Source organism: Lates calcarifer, linkage group LG5 (genome assembly GCF_001640805.2).
Source record: "Lates calcarifer isolate ASB-BC8 linkage group LG5, TLL_Latcal_v3, whole genome shotgun sequence".
NCBI classification, from domain to species: domain Eukaryota; kingdom Metazoa; phylum Chordata; class Actinopteri; family Centropomidae; genus Lates; species Lates calcarifer.
Window position 1 is genome coordinate 21,846,687 of NC_066837.1, and position 26,269 is coordinate 21,872,955.

At 39.5% G+C, this 26,269-nt stretch overlaps 1 protein-coding gene across 1 annotated transcript in view; it reads right to left on the reverse strand.

Moving 5' to 3' along the window:
* Positions 1-13,634: 13,634 nt before the first annotated feature.
* Positions 13,635-26,269, reverse strand: part of gcgrb (glucagon receptor b) — a 45,032-nt gene continuing 32,397 nt past the window's right edge. Inside the window, exons 5-14 of the mRNA XM_018679799.2 lie at positions 24,452-24,540; positions 24,063-24,169; positions 23,455-23,611; positions 22,173-22,332; positions 20,762-20,822; positions 20,465-20,534; positions 18,160-18,248; positions 17,735-17,879; positions 16,257-16,298; positions 13,635-15,897 (exon numbers count right to left, since the gene is read on the reverse strand). Coding sequence (XP_018535315.1) covers positions 15,475-15,897; positions 16,257-16,298; positions 17,735-17,879; positions 18,160-18,248; positions 20,465-20,534; positions 20,762-20,822; positions 22,173-22,332; positions 23,455-23,611; positions 24,063-24,169; positions 24,452-24,540 — 1,343 coding nt within the window. The 3' untranslated portion in view covers positions 13,635-15,474. The remainder of the gene's footprint in view (positions 15,898-16,256; positions 16,299-17,734; positions 17,880-18,159; positions 18,249-20,464; positions 20,535-20,761; positions 20,823-22,172; positions 22,333-23,454; positions 23,612-24,062; positions 24,170-24,451; positions 24,541-26,269) is intronic.

A 26,269-nucleotide genomic window follows, 5' to 3' on the forward strand; every position in this document is an offset into this window, starting at 1 on the left:
TGCTTTGTGTAATATGCTTGGTTTAATATGATTGTATGTTGTTTACTGATATCATTAAACTAATTATGGTTCTTACTCACTAACTGGGTTTTTGAGTCATCTCACAATGCCCACATCTCTTGAGCGAGAGTCGCTCTCTCTTTCTGCAGCGCTACACAGTCACATGTGTGAAAATGACACACGCATGAGGGTTTCTCTGCATGTGCTTTGAGATACAATGCTTTTCATGTCTGTTGCTATAGAGTTAAAGCCGTGCTTAAAAAAAGAACAAAAAAAAAAGAAAAAAGACGAGACTGAGTCATACATGAAATTCACACTTGTGTGCATAATACAATAATCTACACACACACGCGCACACACACACACACCACACACACACACACACACACACGTACAATGCCATGCACTCTGTATGTGTGTTGTGAATGTCACTTATATTACCCCATTATCATAATTACAGACATTAGGAAAGCAAAAACAACCAAATTAACATCCAAATAAACAAGCCAAAAGCAACTTGATAGAATTAATTCATGAAATATGTCTTAAGGGAGCAGTTATGTGTAAATAGAATACAAAGTCACTTCTGCTTCTCTTGCATTACTTCCTCAACCTCCCCCCTTCTCTCTTTTTCTATCTTTCTCTTTCTCCAAGACTACAAACAAACGCTTTTAAAATCATCTCAGGGCTTATCACTGTGAAAAACATGTGACTCCAGTCGTTGTGAAGGGGTATGAAGATGTGTGTGTGTGTGAGTGAGACTGTGTGCATCATAGCAGGAAAACCACCAAACCACCACGTACATACAGATTTCAAATTTCCAAAGCTCAGACTTCAAAATGGCATTTCTCTATTATTTCTGCACATGCACGTTAATTATTCAGTAAGTGATCAACAGCCTGCAGCATACAGAATAATGAGAGTCATTTTAAATAAGCTGGTTCATTTAAAAAAAATCATCTGAAGGTTTTCGTGATTTCGATAAATATTTAAGTTTTGATGCTGAATTGCTGCGTGCACAAGAATTCAGTGGTTGGGTGACTTTTGGATTCTTTCACCTCTTCCCTGTTGTGGGTTTTATTAAAGAATAGAAAAGTTGGATCTCTATTCGCTTTAAAAAAAAAAAAACAAAACAAAAAAAACCTTTCTTACCTCTGCACCCCATCTCCTTTTCCCCTCTTACTTGTCTTGGCCTTGTTTTAATCAAACCACTGCTGTGTCTCCACAGTACCCTCAATCTCTCCAGCAGACATTAAGGTTTTACAATGGACAGACAGACAGACAGGATGGACAGAGAGAAAATATAAATACTGAGGAAGATAAAGGCTCTGAAGGAGAGATGGCATCATGCTGGTGGGTATATTAAGCTGATGAATCCTCCATCAAGGTGGCACAGTGGTGCAGTGGTTAGCACTGTCGCCTCACAGCAAGAAGATTCTAGGTTTGATCCCCAGTTTGAGCTGGAGCTTTTCTGTGTGGAGTTTGCATGTTCTCCCTGTGGGTTCTCTTTGGGTACTCCAGCTTCCTCTCACAGTCTAAAGACATGCATTTTAGGTTAACCAGTGAAATTGCCAGAGTGTGATTGGTTGTTTGTCTCTATATGTTGGCCCTGTGATGGACTGGCGATCCCTACAGGGTGTACCCCACCTCTCGCCCAATGTCAGCTGGGATAGGCCCTAGCTCCCCCGCGATCCTTAACAGGTAATGGATGGATGGATGAATCCTTCATCAGTGTTGGTCATGTAATGAATTGTGACAAAGTTGATAGTGAAGATGTGTCATACCTAGTATATATATATTTTTCAAAATGTGACATTAATAATAATATATAAATAAATAATTAATAATAATTTTCTTTCAACCCTGCACCCCCCTTTTTGAGCACATGTTTGAGAGCCTTCAATGAAGTAGGTTGCATCATCTATCATCTCATGGATTGATTCATGCTGCTTATTATAGAGAAGAAATGAACCACATTCACCTGAACAGAAAAAAAAGACAAAGAAGAAGCATAAGCTCACATGAAATTCCAACCAAAGGATAGACAACAAAGGAAGAAGCCAGTTTCTGCCTTGAATAAATATCAGCTCCAACTACTGCCTCACAAACATCTGGTCATTTGAATCTGCAGTTTCCATGTGGGCACAATCACAGACACTGTTGGGAAAAAAAATTTATTTGGCTTGGACACTGTGGTTGGTCGGAGTGAAGGTTATCCAAACTCAATCATCCAAAGAATTATAAAAAGCTGCCAGAATGAAGTCTGAAAGTGTTTTTGTCAGTGCTGCTGCTTAGAAACATAAAGTGACGTGTTGGGTTGGATAAGTGAGCTCACATCAACATTAACAAGAGCAGAGAGGTGAGAAGATGGAAACCAAAATGGAAAGAACAACACATACGACTGAGCCCTGAGACTGATAACAAGTCATGTTTTATGTCAAGATGATGCCTCTAAGTCAGTTACACCCACAAGAAATCACAATCAATGCTAATTAACAAACTTAAATCGACACATTTTGCCAACAAAAAGAACAATTGCTGGAGTTCACTGAGTTTCAAGTCATTCAGATCATGTTTTGTCACATTTGTCACATCAAGTTATAATTGTTTGCCAGCGTTACCTGGTACACACTCACAGATAATATAACAGACACCAGCAAACAACAGTTGGCAATTGGCAGTTTTTAGGTTCACCTTTTGTTTCGTCATTCTGTCTTTGACTTACTCTGTATCTTTCATGGTCTACTAACCTCAGCATTAACAGCTCATCAGCTTCCTTTTATGGATTATTGAGAGAAAGACTTATGAGTTGATGGGAGGGAGAGAAGAAAAAAGATGAATAGGGAAAGTCAGTGAATGTCATCAAGTTAAAATCGTTTCACCCTTGGCTTCGGTCCACTTAGACTTTCAGCTCAGATATGTGCTGATTAAAGAGGAAATGGCAGTCTGTCACAGAGATGTAAATTCTTTTTTTATTATTGCCTTTTTTTGTTTATCTGCTCATTTCATTTGGTGAAAAACAGATAATTTAATCAGGGACAGAAAGGAGTGAAAAGCAAGAAGATAGACATGCAGAAAAACAAAGATGAAACAGAGGAAAAGACCTTTTGTATTTCCAGAAAATAGTTTTTACTTTACTGCTTTAGTGCATTTTCTCCTTAAACCATAAATCAGTGTTTCCTCTCTAGAGTTCAACCCTCTCTGTAACCTTATCTCTCAGTTCTCATCCAGGCTAATTTTACATTCTGATCTTACTCTTTGCGTGAGTTTATGTTCAAATACTGACAGTGTGATCTGGGTGACTTTTCATGCTACAGATTTCAGAAATGGGCTCAGTGAGAAGGCAAGGGTGAGGCAAACAAATACAGAGGCTAGAAAGCTTTTCTTCTTTTTTATAGTATTACATACCACAAAGGCCCTCCAGACAACAGTTGAACCATGGACATAATGGTTACGTGAGATGTGCCGTAATCATTTGGAAATCATGTGGTCACATTTAAAGGACACAGGAGAACGGACCCAAGTACAGACACAGAGAAAAGGTCTCAAATGTTCAATGATTTAATATAAACCAAAATAAAACAAAACAACAACAACAAAAGGCTTACTGCCAGTTGAGGTATGTTAAAGGGTCCAAAAACACAGAAAGTCCATAAAGTCAAATAACAGAGGAAAACCAAAAACTCAGGGGACATCACAAGAGGATCCACAGATAAATCCCATACAGAACATGAACAAAATGCAGGAACAAAACTCAATACTGCAACAAAGGACAGAGGCGAGACAGGACTATATATATACACAGGGGCTAATTACCAATAAGACACAGGTGGGACTGAAAAATGGAGGGAAAAAAAGAACAAAGACAAGAAATAAAAATACCAGAGACAGAGCAGGACAAGTAACTACAAAATAAAACACACACACAGATGCAAGGGGCACAAGGCGAGGATGGTACCAGAAATATCAGAGAAATAATAATGAATAACAATCTCACTGAAGTGACAAACAGGACATAGCGTTCATGAATGTTTTCATTCACTGACAAAATAGGAGGTAAATATACTGAAAGCATGAGACCTCATTGTCATAACTACACTTCTTACTTTTCCATCTCCTGCACAGCAGGATGTTTCCAGGGAAAGAACAGTTGACTTATGTGTGTCTTCGGTGATGTGTGTGTCACAGTGGGTGAGAGGGGAAAGGAATTTCTTGATAACGACCAAAACATCCAGACCCACACTTAGGATCAGTAGTCTGACACAGAGAGAAAATTCCAATGGAGGTTCACGCTTCCTATGCAGCCTTGTTTTTCCTACAATACACCAATCTATTCTCACACACACAGGCCAACACAGAGGTCTTGGTCACATAGGACATTAAATTAAAGCCACCCTTTAATCAAGTGCTGTTTTTTACATCTGTAATGAAAATGCTTTCATCTTAAATAGATATTGAGAGGTGGTGGAGAGAGAGCAGAGGAAAGACAAATAGAACAAGAGGAGAAATTACATGATCACTGACTCAGAGAGAAAAAAAAATAAAAATATGAGTGGGGTGGAAGCAAGAGGGAGGGAAACACACACAATAGCTAGATGATGAGGAGGAGGACAAGATGTGAACACACAGTCCGGCTGAACTTTTCATCCGCTGTTTGCCTCCTGATGAGGAGGTGCGAACAGAAACAGCCTCAGGCTCCCTCCTTATGCCTCACGCGTCAGCAGTTCCCCTTGAATGCTGGAAAAGTTAAGAAATAAATTACAGGTATCAAGAAACCGAGGAGTGAGAAAGTAGAGAATGAGGAGAAAAGCAACAGACGTAAGCAAGGGAAACAGAGAGGGGATGTAGAGTCTATTCTGTTGCAGCTGTGGGTTATAAAACTAATCTATGCACAATGTTTAGCCTTAATTAATTCATGTTAATTCGGCTCATTGGCAGTTCCAACTCTCCACAGACCTCTGTTCTCTTTATATGAATCTTTGAGCGCGGTCACTGACCTTGGAGCCTCACTAATGGGGCCTACTGATAATCCACACCAAGATTCTGTATAACTACACACACAAATACTCTAACAATGTAGACAGTCTGAGTTAATCAGATATGATAGTGAACAGATGAATGACAGCTTTTTCCACTGTTTGAAAGGACAGAGCCAACAGCGCTGAGTGGTGCTGCTGCACTGGCAGCAAAATGGTGAACAGCCTCTGGGACACATAAGAGTAACAGGAAGATTATTTTAGAGGCATGCACACTCTACTCCAAGTTTATTACTGTGACCCAGATTGATTGTTTACATGTGATGGTGAGCCTCATTATTTTAACTCCCACATGCAAACATGTTACACTTCCCACTCCCAGACATACAATATACACACACTGGGGACACCATGTTCTGCTAAATGGATATAATTGCAAGTGATTTTTAATGAGATCAACAATCATTGTACTTGCGTGCAGGTGCATTTATTTATTATTCATGTCCACCTGAGATTTAGAGTGCAACTGTATTATGTCTTCAGTATTTGTGCAGGTGTGCAAATGAATTCAGAGGCAAACACAAAGGCACACATGTGCACCCTAGTGTCTTTATTTAAATAAATAGTTTAGCATTTAGGGAAATGCACTTTCTTCCTGAGAGTTAGATGAGTGGACTGATACCACTCTTATGCCTGCACAGTAAATATGTAGCTTGAGCAACAGTTTATTAGCTTAGCATAAAGACTGGAAACATGGGGAAACAGCTAGCCTAGGATATATACACAGGTAACAAAAATCACCAGTACCTCTGAATCGTATTAACATTAGAGGCACTGGTAGGTTGATTTTGTTCCCTGGCTAGCTGTTTCCTCCTATTTCCAGTCTAAGCTAACCATGGGAGTGGTATCATCTCCTCATCGAAATCCTGTCGAGCTGTTCCTTTGAGAGTGGATTGTTTTAGACCTAGGGAGTGACAGAAGTGAGAGAAGGACTATGTTTGCATGCAAGTGCAGTAACTCTCTCTTCTCACTTTGATTCCACACATTTGTCTCCTCCAAGACAAATCCTGATATTTCCTACAGGTCTTTCCTGTGTTTCTTCACTGTCACTAATAAAACTGGGTGAGGTCAGAAGGCCCGGCAGCTTTGATGCCTTCAAATGGCCCCTGTGGGAATCTGAGCACAGTCTGCTTCTCTTTGAAATTCACATCCCATCTGCGCCAAATATGGTTTTGCATTTCAAAGTATGGAATTTCCTCTATCCACGTATAGAGGAATATATTGCAATGATAAGCTCTGAAACTTAAAGCACTCACATGCGTTCACACACACACACACACACACACACACACACATGCAGTTTACTAGACTTATGAGGAGTTTCCACTGTTTACATTTCCTCCCCTAAACTGAAGCTTAACTCTGACCCTGGACACACACAGACACACACACACACACACATATACAGCCTAACGGGATGATTAAAGAGTTGGGTGACCTTAAACTGGCCAAATTGTTTGTCATTAATGAATTCTTGAACAAACACTGCAGAGTCTCTGTGGACACATTTATTCCAAAATGTGCTACTGTTTATACAGACCACAGCATAAGAGAAGAGATAAGAGTAGTGATTTAACATCACAGAGGCCTTCAAGGGACCCACTGACTGTCAATACAGTACATCTATTTTAATTTATGGATAATCAGATAAGGTGTGCTCTCAGCTCCGAGGTTTCTGTTTCAACTCAGACTCAGCAGTTTGAATTACTGTTGGCAGACAAACTAGTTTTACGGCTGATCGATGTGTTTGTCCTACCTTCATAGAAGGACCTGAAAGCAACATTTAGTTTTGCCCTTCCATAAAATTTGAAGACTCACAAGAGAGAGTTTTTTTGTTCGTTTTTTTGTTAGATCTTTCCTGCCTGGTAAGTACATCAAACTGTTTTCACTGGCTCCACAGTGCTCCTCATGTCTAGTTAACTGATTTTGATGTGTAAAATCAGTGGCGTTCCACTTAAACTGCATTAGCAGGCAATAAAACACAAGACCGACAAAAATAAAAGACGTGTGGTAACTGTGATTGATTACCTCGAGCGAATTTCAAGTCTGTGCAAGTTGATTCTCGCACCACTCTGAAGAGAGCAGAAACCAGTGACTGTGTGGATGGTAGGAAAATATATTCAGCAACCAAAAACCTGTGGCTTGGAAAATTGATGCATATTTGTTGCTTTTACTTTCAGTTCAACTTTTTATACATTTCAGATATTTCATGTATTTTTAGAAAAGACTAGACTTTCTGTGGCAAGATGGAGTACTGATTATTTTACTGAGTAAACCTTTGTCTTTAAAAAAAAGTGTACGGGTTAAATGAATAATTACATTGCAATCACGAATCCCAGTAATGCTCTGTTACTCAGATATTTGTCTGAGTAAAATAATTTTTAGTTGTGGTTTAAGTTTCAATCATTCAGTTCTCTCTGTCCTGCTGTTGTTTCCACTATGCCAGCTGCCATCCTTTGACATTGCAGTTTCATATCTGCAGCAAAACTGTGAGCAGAGCATCAACAGCTTAAGTACACTGGCATAAGTGTGCAATGTAACATGAATAATGTACTTTTTCTGATTAGTAATAATAGTAATCATTCTAATAATTAAATGATGCATTGTCGAATAACTTGCCCACACTGGTGACACCTTTGTTGCCAGCATGACCAGTTATTAGTTTACTGTCCATCAGCTGTGTTTTAATGCTGTCAGGGAAACTACCAGCTGTTCCTTCAACACAACATCCCTCTGTCCACGTACTCAGAGAGATGAAAAATGTTGATTATGAACGTTCAGTGAAGCATTGATGGTTTATTGGCAGAGGGAATGTGAATTCAGCTGTCTTGAGTTGAGACTGGCTTCGATTTATAAAGAGACATGGAAGTAATAGCGGCTAGTTCTGGAGTCAAAACGTGGTTTGATTCTGTGTAATTCATTTACTTTCTGAAGCACTCTCCTCCTTAGTTCTACACTGATTTCTTCTCTCTTAGGGATTTAAATTCACCTTAGTCAAGTGCATACATGGAAAAAAGAAGAAGTGCAGCTCATCCTGTCAGACAAGGTTGTTTAAAGACATGGAAACTACAAGTAGTTTGATGGAAGGATACGTTGCAGGGTCTAGGACAAATCATTTTACTGGTGAGAGCTGCAGCAGCAGCGCTTATCTGGCAGATGAGCTGACAAGTCATTAGCGGTTATGGAATCTGAGCCAAGTGTGGAAGAAATCAGCATCTATCTCTGTCTGCTTCCATTGCTGTTTCATATATTAGGACTTAATGAGCCATCAGTCATCTGCATTCTGTATCAGTCACAGGACCTGCAGGGACCAGTGTTGTGGAGGCACGCTGAAGTCTCATATGATGGCCCTTTAGGGATCTCCAGACTCAGGAAAACACAGACGATGGGAAGAGTTCAGCTGGAGCAGCCGAACCACATTCTGAGTGTTATGAAAAACACACACGACTACTTCACACTGCACTCAGACAGCTGACTTTATCTTTCAAAAGCTTTAGTGTCTTACTGAGACACAGACACATTGTAAAATATGCTGTATACTTTGTATAATTTTATTAAGGTATCAAGTGGTAAGGACTTGGTAATATACGTTATTAGCATTTAGATAAAATAATAAAGTTGTGCCAACAGATTAAGCTTCTCTTCTGCTGCAACAAAATGGGTGAGTCTTGACAGTCGCACTGGCCATCTGACATACTGGGACAAATCCTAGTGGGCTACTGCATCAGTGGACTAGTGGACTGAGTATGTTGTGTCATTCTGGGACTGGACTCACTGACACAACCAACTTTCAACCCTTACCTCAACCTCAACAGCCCCTTCACTCAACTTCCCAACTCCCCAACCTCCCCGCCAGGCTGGTCCCAGTGGATGAGGTTCAGGGCTGAATGTCTTTCCCAGTCCAACCCTGTCCAGTACCATTTTGAGGAAGTGAATCAGATGCCATGAAAGTCATGGTTCCCACACAACAAATCCCAATGACTTTGTTCATTCTCTTATTTCATCCATTTCACCATCATCAGATAATGAAGATGGTGAACATGCTGAACATTATATCTGCTAAACGTCAGCATGGCAGCAGTGTCACGATAAACAAAAAGTTTTGATCAAGCCTGTTGGTCCAGTGTAGACACAGATGGAGGACTAATCTGCTCTGCTCACATCCTGCTCACACATGATTTGAGTCTTGTTCAAAGTTAATCCTAGTTAATTGAAATAACAAGTATATCATTAAATTAAGTGTTTAAAAACCGTTATCTCACTAACACATACTTCTCAGCATGGACTGCAGTTCGGCTGAATTCATACTTGATTTGGGGCTTGTTATATGTGCTTTTTTATATAATTATATAATATATATTATTATTTTCAGCTAAAGGCCACATTTGCCTTAAAATGACCCAAAACATGGTCTTCTTTGATTTTGTTACCATTAATTGTGAAATGTTAGTGCTAACTGCTATATTTTAAAACATTTTAAAAATTTCTTACACAGTTTGGTGCGGCTGTATGCCTATGTTTCCTTTCCTGAGTGTATCTATGTGTAACAAAGTGCAACAACAATATGTTGATGTTTTTCTTGAAATACAAGGAAACAGCTCATTTCAGAGAGATTGATTCCCTCTGTGTGTGACCGTTGAACATGAGGGGAAGGACCATTATAATTAAGGTGGGAACAACCTTTGATTCATATCACAGACCTAATTGCATTGTACTCATGAGGTGTGTCATGATTTTTATGTAATATCGACACCCCACCCACCCCAACGCACACAAACCCACAGTATCACACACTGTTCACACAGATGTGAGCAGTGTTTTTTCCTCTTCCTATGCTGTTGAGGGGACTGTTAAACCTCACCCTGTCTTTGCTTGTTCGTGGACTCAAGTACCTTCCACAATAGACCTGTCACAGCTGATTGATTTCTGCTCCATGTAGCTCTTGTGTCATTGTTATGTCTTTGTTGGGAGCTGTTTTTCTCCTGATCCCAAAATAACGTCTCCTGATTTCGTGTGGCGCGTGTATACGACTTCCTATCCAGGTTTAACTCTCAGGAAGTCACAGACTGAAGCAGCAAAAAAAAAAAAAAAAAAAAAAAGATGCAAACAGGTATGCACTCAGAAAACTGAGTGAAGCTGGTGATTTCAAACCAAATTCCAGCCACTTAAGGTCAGGGAGCCGCTGAGGAAAATTGGATTTAGTCTTTAAATATTTATTCATTTAATATCAAACCTTATATATTTAATCATTCATTCAGTAATGACTTGCCTTTGATTTGAAGATAGGCGCTCAGTAATGATGATCTGCTCCATCTCCAACACCTTTCACCAGATTGACGATCTTAATGGAGCTGGATATTTGCTGGACTCATGAAGACCTTAAACATAGTTGGACAAGTTCCTGTAGGGAATTCAAATAGCCCAGAGTTCAGAAAATATGTGGTGGAGATTTCATTAATACCTGGAATAGGGGTGCTTTTGGCTCTGGGTCTGTGGGCTGAAATGCAGGTAAAACATCTCCTCAATTAATTAAATCTACCACAGGCAGATGGTTTCAGCAGAGCGATCCTGACAGAGAGTTCTGGGGAGCATGTGTGGAAGATTTCTGACCACTACAATATGTTTTCAGAGGCCCGTCGTGTATAAATGTATTTTCCACGGTCCTCCCCATAGATTTGCAACATCACGAATGCCCATTAGGAGCATTAGCTGGTTCCAGAGTATTATGACAGTCCTTAAAATAGATGTTTCCTGTAGGGATAGAGTCAGGGCAAAATCAGTTATTTGATCTGTTTTTGTAATATCTTGCCTTTGGTTTTTTGAGTCTTTTTTGTCTCCGAGTATTAGTAAATAAGATTTTGTTTGCTCATTAAACAATCAATAAGTAAAAGCTTTTTGCTCTCCTGGTGACAAAAGCTTCTCAGTGAAATTGAAAAGTTTTTTCAAAACCAGACTTGATAGGTGTTATTACTAAAAATAGATTTAGTCCACAAAACTTGTAAAAAATGTGCATTCACTGCCTGTGTTGGTGAGCCACACATAAGACCATGTTATCATTCTGTCCTCTCAGAGTTAGGCAATGAGACAAATGTGAAAAAGGATTTCAGGCAAGAGAGCTCCCCCTCTGTATTTACACATCCAGATTATGTTAGTCACTTTATGCAAAATAATTTGTGCTAGTACTCAGAAATTAAAAGTTGCTTCCACAATTGCTTCTGTAAGAATCACTGCACAGTCCATCTGCCCTGAGGAATTCTAGGTGCATCTGCATCAGTATTTTGAGCTTCATTTGCTAAACATTTTTTTAAAATTTAGCAAGAAAACAAATCTAAATTAAATGAACTTGATGCACACCAAGGTTTAAAACAGGATTTACAATCAGTACTAATAGTAGCTTCTCAATGCAGCCTGGTCTCTCACAATGTTGACGTCAGAGGAACTAAACACCTTTTCGACATACAACAAAGGTGCAAGTCTTTTCTAATTAGATGAATACAGTTACCTAGACCTCTTTGAAGTGTGCTCCAAAGAGAGGTAATACAGCTAGTCCAACCTACATACCTACATACCTATACTGTAAGCCCCACTCCTATTAGTCCACTGATTAACTGACATTTGCACATGAACCAGTGGGTATATGTAGCATGTTGTTATGGTGATTCAAACAACATGCGCATTTTTTTTTTTTTTGCATATATATATATATATATATATATATATATATATATATATAAAAAAAAAATGCATGTTTGTTTTGTGACAGACTTCATTTTTATTTCATTTTCCTATTTAGCTTGGTTAGGGCACAGGAACACAATTCCGCATTGGTTGTGTGGCTGTTGTGAGCCCAGTTACTGAATTTATTTTCATCAAAAAAGTTGGATTATCCTGAAAATATGCAACACATCCACATTTGACACTAATAAGAGACTGAGAAGAAGATAAATGAATTTACCTGAAAGGCTGAGGCTTATAGCTTATTAAGTGATCAATGATAGTTAAACTGTTTGAGTCTCAAAAAGGCATCCTGTAAGACAGAAACCTGTCACAATGTAAAATTTGTAATTTCTCTCCACTGTTGTCTTCTTCTGTATGCATAATCATCTTGGCCTGTGGTGAAAGTCAGGAGATTCCCCTGTGAGACATTATTCCTTAATTAATATTCTCTGCTGGTTTTATCCTGTCGTTCACTGAGCCACCTCCAGTGGTTTATTGTATATATGCATGGCCAGGGAGGTGTTTTCAGAGAGATTTCTAGATCAATCACACACACAAACACACATACACACACATTATTGGACATGTGTGCATGAACAATACATTATTCATCTGCTGGCAACTTATTACTTTCTGCACAACAGGACTCAGATGACTGTAATTTCATGTTGCAGTAATCTCCAATGGAAACATGCGTGTTGATTGATAATAAGTTCTCTGATTGGCTTTGCAGTCAAACATTGTGTGGAATAATAATGTGCACGCATGTGCGCACACACAGATTTATTTGATTAATTTTTTCAGCTGATGCTGAAACATGCTTTATGAGTCCACCAGAGAGAACATTTCTGCAATGAAAGCCATAAAATGTCAATTAAAGAAATCTGAAAGTCCTTGTTATTAGTGATACTTGTGGCTGTTAAGTCAACTGCAGCCTGTGTCATGTTGTGCTCACTATGTAAGTAGGCAGGCGCAAACACCTATAAAGCTCTTACCAACCCTGCCAGTCCTCACTGTGTGCTTCCTGGGGGTGCAGGGGGGGGCTGGAGTCCCAGTCCGACCACAGCAATGACGTTACTGAGCAAACTAGCAACGGTTAGCCATGTAGCTGTAACTACACAGCAGGGATCCAGTGTTGGTTTGTTAGCCGATGAGGTAATTATTAAATGGATTTACTGATGTATCTGCCAGATCAGCCCCAGGAGTTTGGATGAATTACAACACAGTAGTTTGCTACTGATTTGTCCACGTCACCCAGCCAGCTAATGATAGAAATCATTAGCCAGCTAAAACTACACTATCACAAGAAATTTCATAGGCTTCACAGTAATGTTAGGTCACCTGTCCAATAGGATAAGAGCCAGCTCGGTTGGTTTTGATCCCCAAAGCCAAAAAGACGGTTCCTTCATAAATCAGTCAAATGCTGACGTTGACCCTATAGTTTTCCCTCATTGTTTGGTCATATGTTCACATATGGCCAAACAGGCTTCGTGAGATGATGATGTCTTTTTGGTTTTTGTTCTTGAGTGGAGTTTGTGTTGGAGTATTTCTTGTGCTGGGAGCTGGTTGTTTTGTAACAGTGGCAGACTCCATTCCAAAGCTAATGATAGTACATTGCTGGCGCTGTAGCAGCACAGAAGAGAGACTTTTATTGTAGCAAGGCACTTGGAAGCGAGCACCCTGGAAACTCTTTTCAAAAAGTGGCAATAAAAAAGCAGTTATTACATGTAAACTGCTTCAGATTAGTCCGTACGGTACCTTTAAGTACATTTAAAAAAAAACTTTTATATCACAAATTTGACAAATGCATGTCAGCTCCTGATCAGCAAACTCACACACTCACTCTCATATTGTAACAGTATTAACTGACACTTTTTTTGCTGACAGAATTCACTTTAATTGGATCCACAGAGACATATGAGACACAATAATTTGGCTTTCATATAAAATTTTTTGCTTTCACTTGTGACATTGTTTGCTTTGGGCCCCTCCCGACAACTGCAACATTTTAAATAAAAGGACAGGTACAATCATGTTCTGCAAAACAGAGAGTAATTAGTCGTGTTCATTTTCATTTTTGAGTCACCTGGACTCCAAGCAAAAACACAGGAAAACAACACCTCCCTCCACCCACCCCTCTTTGTCTTTATAATATTCAGTTTTATCAGTATTTACATCATACAGTGCATTCTCCCTCACTTCACACAGAGCACTTGTTTACGGTCCTTGATTAAAAACTTCTCTTTGTGAAAATCCTTGTTGGCTCCATTGTGATTAAAATCTACTGACAATTAAATTAAGTCCATTTCGTAACTGAATCTGATCCTGAATCTATTTTTTTATTTTTTCCTGAAGTCAAAGTAAAAGTGGTTTTGTGAGGCACATTTAATACAATCCCTGATCCAATCTGAAGAGGGAAAAAATGAAGATAAAACTAGCTCCTCTATTGGAAATGAGGTGCTCTGTTCAACAAAAAATATCCTCACATCATGTTAGGAAATGTAACACCTTCGCTTTAAAAACCCTCCTGGAATATAAATGGCTGACTTTTCTCATCTGTACATATTATATTTTGTGTGCAAAAAAGAAAGAAAAAAAAAGTTATTTTCTGTGTTTGCCTCCATTCTTTCCAAACAACACTAAATGTGTAGCTGTATGGACAATGACTGGAGCAGTATGATGATGATGATCTGGAACAACTTCTTCTTATATATATTAACTGCCTGCGCGATTAACTGACACGCCCTTACGAAGGCAAACCAAAATTTTAAATAAAAGTCTTGTCACCGGTGCTCTGGACATAGTGTGTATTTCTAATTACATATATACACTTAAACATTGTTTCACCCATATTTCTCCATTGTTCATATACATTCAGACAGGAGGGCCTGTTTAAAATAGGAGAGTACAGAAAGCAAAAAATGAAGGGAATGTGCATGAAAAAATGGATTTAATATTTTACCCAAATGATGTAAAACCCACAATAGTATATTATTATTTTCTCATTTGGCTTTGGTCATTTAAAACCACAATAACTTAAACATTATAGCACAGTCTTAAAGATGAAAGCATCCATCCTCTGTGAGGCTGCCTCTGCATGGCAATGATAGGAGTCAGTGATCTCCAGTGAATCGCTCACTCCTGTTTTTGATACGATGACGTCAGGAGACATGCACGCCACGTAGCCCACATTCAGGTTCATAAAACCACAAAAGAAAAAAAAAAAAACACAAAATAAAAAATTGACACTGAGGGGTTTTTGTAGAGGAGTACCACAAATGACTGTCCATTGCTGCAAACAGACACACAACACAAGCATGACTCACAACAGGCAACGGCAGCACAGATGGAAAGATGTGGGCGGGGTCGATGGCAAAGGTTTGAAATGACATCATACACACACTCACACTGAAACACCACTGGAGTTTAATCATTCCTGATGGCTGAAGTCAAAAAGTTCTTTTTTTTCTTTCTTTTTATTCTTTCTTTTGTTCTAGGTCCCAAAACCAATAAATATTCATTTGCATTTGCAGAGCAGGTTAAAACATTATTTCCTGCAAAGTTGTGCAGCAGTGAACATCCCGATTGGTGTGGGTCACTTCCTCATTTCCCTCGTTCCCACTCAGGCTGTCTTGTTGGTGCACGATAAACACTGATCCGAAACAACAAAAAGCACAATCAGCGAGAGTCTCCGTGACGAGGGCTCAGAGCAGGTTTGTCATCAGACATTAGTCTCCTCTCCTTTCAGAGGGTATATGCGGCACTGCACCCTCTCCTCCAGACACACGTCCTCTGTGGCCGTGCTGGCGTGGCTGGCAGGGCCTCGGTGTGGCAGGAAAGAGAACTGCAGGGTGTGTCTGCTCTTGGTGGACCTTCCCTTCCCCGTCCCATTGCTGTAGGAGACAACCAGTCTGCGGTTCTCCTCTGGCCCGGCTAAGCGGGGTGGGCCTCTGTCACCTTTGTTGAGACGAGGAGAGTCGCCGCTGGGGTCGCTGACGTTGTTGTCGTGGAGGTCGGGCAGATTGCCAGTGGCGATGCTGCCACTCTTGATGTGTGGCGTTTGGCTGTGGGTGTGGCGGTACTCCTCGTCAATGTCCTTACCCAGCTTCCACCTCTTCCACTTTTTCAGCATCTCTGACTGCACCTGAGGGATGATGGTACAGCAGAGAGAGCAGATAGCAGAGACACATGAAGATTTGTGATGAAGATTAAATAAGACACTGAGCACTTCATTAGATGGACATCTCCTGCCAAAGAGTACATTTAAAGCTTTAAAGATTAGCAGATGGATGATGTTGTGTCCATCCTACTTTGTAGACAAAGTTGGACTTGAACAAAGATGGAGCTTTTAGAGATATGAAAAGACAGATAAAGGATAGCAACAGGAACACTGATGATGAAAAATGTCTAATTTATCTTCTCTACTAAGAGAAAGGAAGGAAATGCAGCTATGGCAGAGATTAAATTAAGGTGGTGCTCGTCATGAAAACACATCTGTCTCACCTCTTTGTTGACAAAGCAGTAGAGGATGGCTACCAGCAGGCCCTGAAATGGAAGGTGGAGTTTTAACATTTCATTTAACTGTTGAATTTTAAAAAAAAAAATCTTTTTATCATTATCAACTAACATCCAGATATCACATATGCCTCTGCACCATAAAAAAGCATTTAAAAAAAGGACCATACCATTGCTTTGGGTGTCATCAGTGCAATGAACTCAACTGTAAAAAATTTGTCACTAGTTTTGATCTTTTCACGTTCAGCTTAAAGGTATCCTGTGGAGTTTTTGAGCAGTAGTAACTCTACTGAGCAATGTTTTTGTGAGCGAACCTCTGTTTTGCATGTTGTCACACAAAAAGGACAAAGGTTAAATGATACATTTCTGCCACTATTCCATTGATATACAGGTGGATGTAATGTGCCAAGGAAAGCTGCAATGTGTCAACAAAGCCAGGAAAGAAGACAACACGGATGCAAAAAAAAAGGCAGCACATTTCAAGCAATCTGCTTTGCAGATGCTCTAAGAGGATGGACATGAATCCAATGTGATTGCTGGGCTTCAATGATTCATACAATGTGTTTTGCAAATAAACAGAAACTTGATTAATTTATGAGCACACTGCACCTTTAAAAGTGCTATTTGTACATTTTCGCTAACATTACACGTTAGCAACGTTAGCATTAACAGTTGTTTCCTCAATAGTCTCAGGGAAACTTTGCCAGCTAAACATCAAGCTTCATTCCTGTACTCACCGGGAAGCTGTCTCCATCAGTGGAAAGCAAAAACAATGTTAACTCTTGTTTTGCTTCTGTTACTTTGACTTCTTAGTATCCTCCCCTCTAGTGAAGTTAGCGTGCTAACCAGAGAGCCCCGTCCCATCCCACTTCTGTAATACCATTTTGTGACAGCGAGTCACTGTAGCATCCAGTCTGCCTTCAGTCCAAAATGAGAGAATGAAGAAGTAGAGAGTGTATTCTAACCTCTTGTCAGCACACTGATGGCTGAAGCTCTCGCTAAGTAAACAGCTGTTAATGCAAATGCTGGCTATATAGCGAAAGCAAAACCTTATAAATATAGCACCTTTAAATTCTAATACTGTTTATTCATTATTCGTCTATTTGTACTCTGGTGTACACCAGGTCTGTGTTATTGGTATTTCCTAATTGAAAAGTGGGGAAAGATTTTATGCTAGAAGAGTATGAAATGGGTAAAAGACATTTTAACACTCTAAATTAGAGGAAGTTTCCCTTGAGGTAGAATATTAAGAAACGCTCAGTGTTCTAAAAATGCCACAAATGTGAGGTGATTGAACATGTGAAAGCTGATAGCTGAACATCAAGTTTTATTATAACCAAAGTTTTCTGAAAGTAAAAATAGATTTGAATCAGGCAGCTCAGAAATTAGATTGTCTGCCTCAAAGGAAAAAGAGACAGAGAAGATACACAGAAACACACTAATGTTAAATATGAGGGAGTTCTGACCTGGAAGGAATTAAACAGGAGGTCACAGAAGAGGCGAATGAGACGCAGCATGGAACCTTTGGGGACCGACTCGTCAATGACGAAGGTGAAGAGGATGGCGTGGATCCCCAGCAGGGGGATGAGAGTCAGAGTGGACTTTGCCAGTCTGGACCAGAGAGAGGTAACGGAAGTATGGAATAGTTACAAAAATTTTATCACAAGAAAAAGGAAAGGTCAACTGCTACTCATTTCACTGACGTACAGCCTTCATCCTATCAACCTTCATTACATAAGATGAAGTTGTCCAGAGTCATACACAGCACTGACCTACCACCTGACTCTGTTGTTCTCCTCAGCTGTACAGAACATTATAGCACCTGTCTGTTCACTGTATTGATATCCCCATATCATTTTTTTCTTTCAGAAAGATGAAAACGTTCTCTCACCTGAACTTGTAGTCAGTGTATCTCATCTGATGAGCTCTGAGTTTAGACATCAGGATTTTGATGATTCGAATGAAAATGAAGAAGTTAATCTGAAATGAGAAGAGGAGTTAAACAGAGGGAAAGAAGTGGAATAACGTGTGCGAGAGAGACAGAGACAGTCTAAAATGACCATAACTGGCCAATTGACCTGGCCACACACACACACACACATACACACACACACACACACACACACACACACACACATTCACATTCACGCCTAAATAAACTGTGTTTGTGTGCTCAAACACACACACACAAGTACATCTGTCAAGACAACATACACACGTTACCAAACTTGGAGCGCTAATAACTTGAGTGTTGTAATAATTAATGTTCTCTGTCATCAGAAAGGGTTCTGCACTAGATCACAATGTGTCTGTGTACTTGCATCTGTGTGTGTGTGTCCGTGTGTGTGTGTGTGTGTGTGTGTGTGTGTGTGAACAATGGTTGATCTGCAGGGTTGTGTTTGGGATTGTTGTAGGGTGACATATGATGTTACGTCTCTTACACAAACCGTACGGCAACTATTTGAACCATTACAATAAAGAGATTTTTCCACAGGAGTGAGTACATTCAGCACCTTATGACTTACCCAGTCCAGGAAATATGCAGGTTCGTCAATATATTTTTGAGTGTGTGTGCGCACACGTACGCTTTTGCATGAGGTCACAAAGGTTGTGACTGCTACTGTTAATGTGCACTTGTGCTAATAAGTGTGTCCATCCATAATGTTGTTTGTCTCTATGGGAACAAAGGACAGGAAACACACAAGAGGAGTTCCCCAACTTATTTCTGTCTGTGTGTGTGTCTGTGTGTGGCGGTGGGTGGGTGTACATCGATGTGAGCACCAAAGACACCATATAAACTATAGTCCAGCTACATTGTCAGCCAGTTTAGGGTGGGAGTCTTGACAATATTATGAATTAATTTGATTTTGATCTTGAGGTCAGAGTTACACTCTCGCTGTAATGAGGCTGTTACAAACCCTAAACGATCACTTTGTGTTCTATCTCTGCGTCTATCCTTTGTTTCATTTTTTGTCTTCTCTCTCTACTACTCTCATTTTGTTCACCAGTGCAAAGCATTTTGTCAATAATAATTTACTGAAGAGGAAAAATAAAACTCAGAGAAAGCTCCCTTAGTTGTGTCGCTAACAAGTCAATAAGCTTGTCCAGTTTATTCAAAAGACATATTTAGATGTCTTTGTATTTGTATACAGGACTCTCTATTGAGGAACATTTGATGACCTTTTATAAACTCTGACAGAGGAAAACTGGGTGGGGTAACACAGTTAATAGGTGATGATCACTTCCTTTATTTTGGGTTTTCCATCCCCTCAGTGAGGTGAAGTGAAACCTGTGAGGGTTGAAACCAGTCGATATTTCAATCATGCACAACCAAGTTGTGCTTAACTTCTAAGGACTTTTTTTAATCAAAACTGCACATACGCCCACTTATCTACGTGTCAGTGCTTGAAGTTTGTTAATTTGCAACATGTCTGATTTCACTTTTTCTTTGATTGTTGAGTACAACTCAAAATTTACTCCCTGAGCACACCACTATCTTTGTGGAAGAGGACAAATGACTCATTTGTTCACCTGGTCACAACCAGTCAACAGGGTCACAAGTTAAAAAGGTTGGGAACGACTGCACAGCAACATAGTGCATACTCCTAACTACTTTTTTCTTCTTTAATCACAATGAAACCATGACTTTTATACCAGTTAATATCATTTTGGTTAACTGCCAGTCAGAGTATGATCAACACGGTGGCAGATAAAATTAGAAGTAATTTAGTATTATATTAGTGCCTAGAGCCTGCAGTAAAAGTCATGTCACACTCCATCTTCCCCATGAGACTTTGCTGAGCAGTGAATTAATTTTTACCACCATAAAATCATTGTTAGAAGCTGCACTTGACAGCACCGAATTGCACTTTGTCAACAGTTTTACCGTGTAGAGATCGAAATGTTACTGATGTACGAGAATGAATGTCAAGAATTTGTGAAAAATATTCATAACAGCAAAAGTGAATTCTTTTTTTTTTTCCTCTAACAACTGCCTGATCTACATTTCTCTCAAACACAAGTTTCTCTATTCACAGCAGCATCTGCCAAAACACAGCTGGTGAATGTCAGCTGTTGTGTGTGTGTGTGAGTATGTGTGTGTGTTTTGCATCTGTAACTCAGCAGCAAACGTGTTCAGTTGCAAAATACCAGACAGAAAATATTAGGACAAGAGAAGGACGGACAGAGAGTCTTACCAGATAAGCAAATAGTATAGGAGAGCGGATGATCCACCAGTATCCCATATTAATATTCCTCTCCCAGCACCTATACACACAAACATTTCACATTATAACTTATTGCTGTTATCATTACAGTTCTGATCTTCTCTCTGTATCCAGAGAGTCATCACATATTTGTGCCCTAAAAATATGAATAGATATAAGAAAATGAAAAGAAAAGGTTATGAATAACGCTCTCCTCACAGGTCACAGATAAAAGCTGTTACAACTAAACTTTCATTTGATGTGATGATGATATAAAATTAAACTTACTCCTCGTTCTCATATAGATATTTCACCGTGATCCACGGCAACACAAATATGAGTGGTGCACCTGAGAATGGCAGAGGTAAAATCAGAAAGTGAACAGATCTTTGATTAGTTAACAGACAGAATAAAACTTTGTAACACATACAGTTGTTGAGTTCAGTTATTTATTCTTTAACCAAGCTATCATGATGAAATGATTATATTATATTGTTACCCATGATACAGTGCTAAACATTGTTTAAAATGTCATTATAAGACAAATATTTTTAATCTCATCTTATCCGATGAGGACTTGAAAGGTCTTTAAAAAATGTAATGTAAGGCCATTTCTGCCTGTATCCAAGCTTGATTAAAGTCACATCTCATCTGTTCATAAACCTGGTCTCTCTTTTGGATAATGGCTGTCCTGTCAGGCTACAAAGATTCAGTAACATCACTAGGACAACCCTGTTAATATTGTGGCGAGACCATGATTTGTTATCTCCGCTGAGTGAATATAATCATAATCAAAAGAAAAGACATGTTGTTATCTCAGAATAGCAGGCTGCAAAATTAGCATGTACATCACGAAGTCATTATTTATTTAAAGATGATAAGAAAATTGAGATGTGACCTTAAGACAGCAGGTCTCGGGTGCAGCTGCTGCTCTGGGCTTATGATTTTTTTTTTTTTTTAATATATTATTAGAATCACTAATGGCTACATTTATTTTTGGGTTTTTTTCAGGCGAACAGCGTCTTACACATCTGTTGCACAATGATTTTTCACTTATGTTATATATGGCTAAACAAGTCACTTTCACTGTTTTTAGGATTATGAATGAGATATTCCCAATTTTATCTGCATGCAGCATCAGCCCCTAAAAGCCATTTCCCCAGAAATCAGGGACAATGTTCTCTGGAAACTGTAACACAAACAAAGTTTTGCATTTACTTTTGATAAATCTACTGCATAGAACTGGTACAGTGTGTCTTACCATTGCTTACTGACAGACTTACTTACAGACATTTCAGATAATTACAGCGACCTATCACTAAACATAGCGTTCACTATACAGTGATGACTGATCCTTCTTTCTCCTCTTCCGACACCTTGTGCTGTCATTTCAGAGCCTGTCATGCCACACCTGCCCACTAGATGTCCTCAGAGATTGTGATTCTGTGAATCACCTGAATTATCTTGAGAACGTTCACCTGTCTACACAGCTGCTTTGTAGTAGCTTATTAATCTATTTACCATTCCTGTGTGACAGAGGCTGTTAACTACACCTGATCTACATAGGCACTACCTAAAGGTCAGAGTACTGTTTACTGATGTCAACACATTGAGCACTATCAGTATTCCAGTAACCACAATAACCACAGAGCAGTCACCTTGTGAACATCAGTCACTGTGTACGAGTGTTGGTTCTTACCCCAGCCGATGGCCAGGTAAATGTAGAAGTACTTCCTCTCGCTGAACACTGTGATGACTAGCAGGCTGTGTAGGTAGATGCCTTCAACCAGGAGCCAATAATTGTTGGCCATCACACTGTACTGCATCATCACCATGGCAGCGCGACACCACGATACAGCCTAACATAAGCACGCAAGACAGGGGCAGTGAGGGCGCAAACGTTAAGACAAGGTAACATTGTCTCTGTTAGTATAAAAGTAAAAAATGTCACTTTCAGTCAGTGCTCCACAGAGGTCAGGGCTGACAAATATCCTGCTTCAGCTCAGATGAATTAATTCTGAGTCACACAGAAGCACAATTCAATACTCAAACCGTGGCTTACGATAGCAGTTCCAATTAAAAGGACTGCTGACCTTCGCATGAACTATTCAGTTGGAATCCACATATATTCTCCCCTTCGCCCACTGTCCTTCACACCATGCACGACATAACTCCTGCTGCTTGGCACAAAAACTACCAATCACATTTGCAGTACATTTAGAATTGCTCATTGCATATACTTAACGTGGACTGATGTGGACACAGTGTCATTTTATTACATTTTATATGACATATATGCTTATTCAATGCAAATGTAGAGCAGATTAGCAAAGGTGCAAGTGGAACTGGAAGAAATCTGTATGTTTGAGAAGTTTGATTTTCTCTTCCTCCCTGAAGTCAAAAGTCTCTGTTTCATGTTTTATGTAACTTAAGATCTGTATGAACTGCAAATTACACTTGGTTAACACACCCAAAACAAAACACTGAAATGAAAACATTTTCATTTACTTGCTCAATAAATAGTATTTGGTGGAGTAGCTGCTTCTTCTTATCAAAGATTTGATGTGTCTAGACACACCCAATCAATACCTAATCAGGAGCTTATTACGTTATAAATCCTCTGTGACGGTTGTAGAATTTTAAAACCTACACCTACATACTTGCTGCATTATCCAGAGTGGTAGAGTTGTAGAAGTTTTGTTATTGGATAAATATGCACATTGTTATATGCAAAGTGATTTCTGTATGTATATGTGGTGCAACCCTCTGTCTTTGGATTCTTTTTAGCAACACTCAGTTGAGGCAGGAGAAACAAAGTGAAGTCCAAGGTTAGATACATGTGTGTATCTCATCTCATAAGTAGCCACTTTGACATTTTTATCACAATTCCCATAAAATGTATAAACATCGTCCAAAAAGGCTCTACCACATGAACACAATTCATAGCAGATGTGGTTTGTGTGGTGTGTTTTTGCTCTGACCGGTATGTCGACCCAGGCTTGTGTCTGCGTGTCGCTGCTGCTCTGGGCGTCCAGTGTGAGGGTTAGCAGGGCGTCTTTTACCAGGATGGACACAGCTCTCAGGATGAAGGAGGCGAACAGGTTCATGTGGATGTTGTTCCTCATACAGTGGAGCTTCCTGGTGGCAGAGGTGTCACAGTGTGTGAGGGCTTTTGACTTTCACATTTTGTATTCACTTCTCTGCATGCAGCAGCATGACCAATTTTTTATATATTTTTTTTTACAATTCTTTGTTGTTTCCCTTTTTGTCCTTCGTTTCGTGCTGTTAACTTTTGTCCTTTCTGCTTTTTCTTTCTTCATTCTGTTTCATTTGCATTTTGTTTGTTCTGGCAGTTTTTGTTTCTCACACTCTCATATCTCTCCCTCCTTTCTCCCTTCAATCTTTATTCCTGCTTTACTTTCTATCCTCCATCCTTCTCTACTTCGTTCTTTAGTTCCCCCTATCTATCTTTTCTCCATTATTCTCCCCTTCCTTCTCTTTCTTTTCTTCTTCCTTCCTTTGATTATTTGCCCGATTTCCTTTTCTCTCTCTTTTCTTTCATGTTCTTGACTCTTGGTTCATGTTCTACCTGAAGGTGATGAGGATTCCCAGTGCCAGTAGCAGAGCTCCCAGTGAGAGTGAGTAGCCCACTGTATACATGATCCGTAACTGACTGAGGATGCGTCCATACTGCTGCTGCAGAGTCAACAAAGAAACAGTCAGTTACAATGTCCTCACACACACACACACACACACACACACAAACACATAGTGTAGATTAAATTTGACACAAAAGATGTAAAAAAAAAAAAAAAAGTCCTTAACAGTATGTGAACAGATGGGAGGACTTTCACACGCTGAGTCATTTCAGATCGTGTCAAGCTAAAGTGTCAAGTCAGTCCTAGACAATTTTGTTAAACCATCTGCCACTGCAAACAGCTTCAACGCTTGCAAACATGCTGTACTGTATATACACACCTCACCAGGGTCGTCCTCACATTCGCTGGTATTCTTTTGTGCCCACTGACCATCCTCTTTGCAGACTCTGTAGACCAGACCCTGCTGAACTGTTCACACAGATACACACATCATGAGATTTCATATTTGGATGGCATGTGTCTCCCCTCTCCCACCAAAGTAACTTTGATTCAAATGCTTCAATGCTTTACTGTACTTGTGGAAACAAAGGTGGAATTATGATGCTTAAGTCCAGCCCAAATTTGCAGCATCCACATTTTCAGACAGAGATTTAACGCAATCTGTACAATAATACATTTTTTGGGAGGGTGAGAAATTTGGTGGAACAGGAGACAAATGCACAAAAAATGGTGTCGGACATCAACTCCTTTCACACCCTGGAGAAGGACGGACCCCTGTCAGGCTGCCGGTCCAAAGGAAATAACAGAGATGAGCTCCCCTCACACCTATTCAGAGCCTCTAAAGCACCTGGAGCAAAACTGAACATGAAAATAAATGTTCTACGCAGAAAGAGCAGCAGATCAAATCTGGACCCTTCCTACTATGAACTAACACTGTTAACTGTCTGAGACAGAAGCCTTCACACCGGGGCAAATGGCTCAGGAAGCTCCACAGGACAGGTGTACTGCTCCCTGAGACACAGTGTGAAGTCTTCACAACGCTCTCAGTTTGATACTAGAGAGATAGCTGACAAATACTTGGCCTTCATACCCAATTAATGCCTCATCCATTTCAGTGGTACAGTGGCAGTACACATTTAAATACAGCATTCATCCAAGAGATTGCTTGTTTCTTTCATTTCAATGACTAACAAGGACATTTGATGAGCTGTGTTCCCATTGCAAAGCATTTTCCATTCACTCCACAGGATGACTTTTAGAAAGAACACTTTGAAGAGCTCTTTCTCTGGTTCTACTCTAACTTATTGTCACTCTATGTACGCTGCAACCTTGCCAAATTGTCAAATGAACTTACGTCAGTGATTCAGTCCAACAAGTGAGACAAGGTCAACCAAATAGTTAAGGCAAAACGTAGGTGTAGTGGTAGGTAGGTGTGTTGAAGAGCCCAGATATTTCCTGTACACATCTTTTGTAGTTTTTTACATGCTTTCGTAAATTCAAGATATCATTTTATTAGTTTGGAAGATAATATTTGAAAATATGGTCACAAGTGTGGTCAGGAGTTCTCCGGTAGCTAATGTGACATGTGTAGGTGCTACACAGGAATTAAACTCTCGACGTGGAAAGAGTCTCCCAACATCATAATCTCAAAAACAATATCACTCATCTGTCAAGAAATAGAATGTTGTGTTTGTCACACGATGACAAGGCCACAAAGAGAATCTGAAAAATACAGTCAAAGAAAATCTTTCTATGGTCACATAACCATAGATTAAAAGAGGAAAACAGGAAAATGTGAGTGTGTAATTGAAAAACAGAATGAGGTATTGCCTTTAACCTCAGCAGTTAATCAGCTAAAAGCTTTGGGAGTCATCAAACAGCTAAATTCTCTGATTAATGCTAATTCTCTTAGAGACCTTATTAAAAAGACTGGGCTGAAGGATTGTTAATTTGCTCTTTTTTGTAATTAACTCTGTTTTTTTTCCAAGCGATAAATTCATTTTTGTTGGGTATTTGATTTAAATTACATGCTGTATTATTACCTCATTGTGAAAATAACAACACACAACGAGGATACAGGTGAATGGCTGGGCAGAGCGGAACAGAGCAGTTATAGCTAGCACGTTAGCTAACGGTGGCTTATTCACACACCTGGCAGACATGAACAATTTTAGTGCTCATTTAGACTCACGTTTGT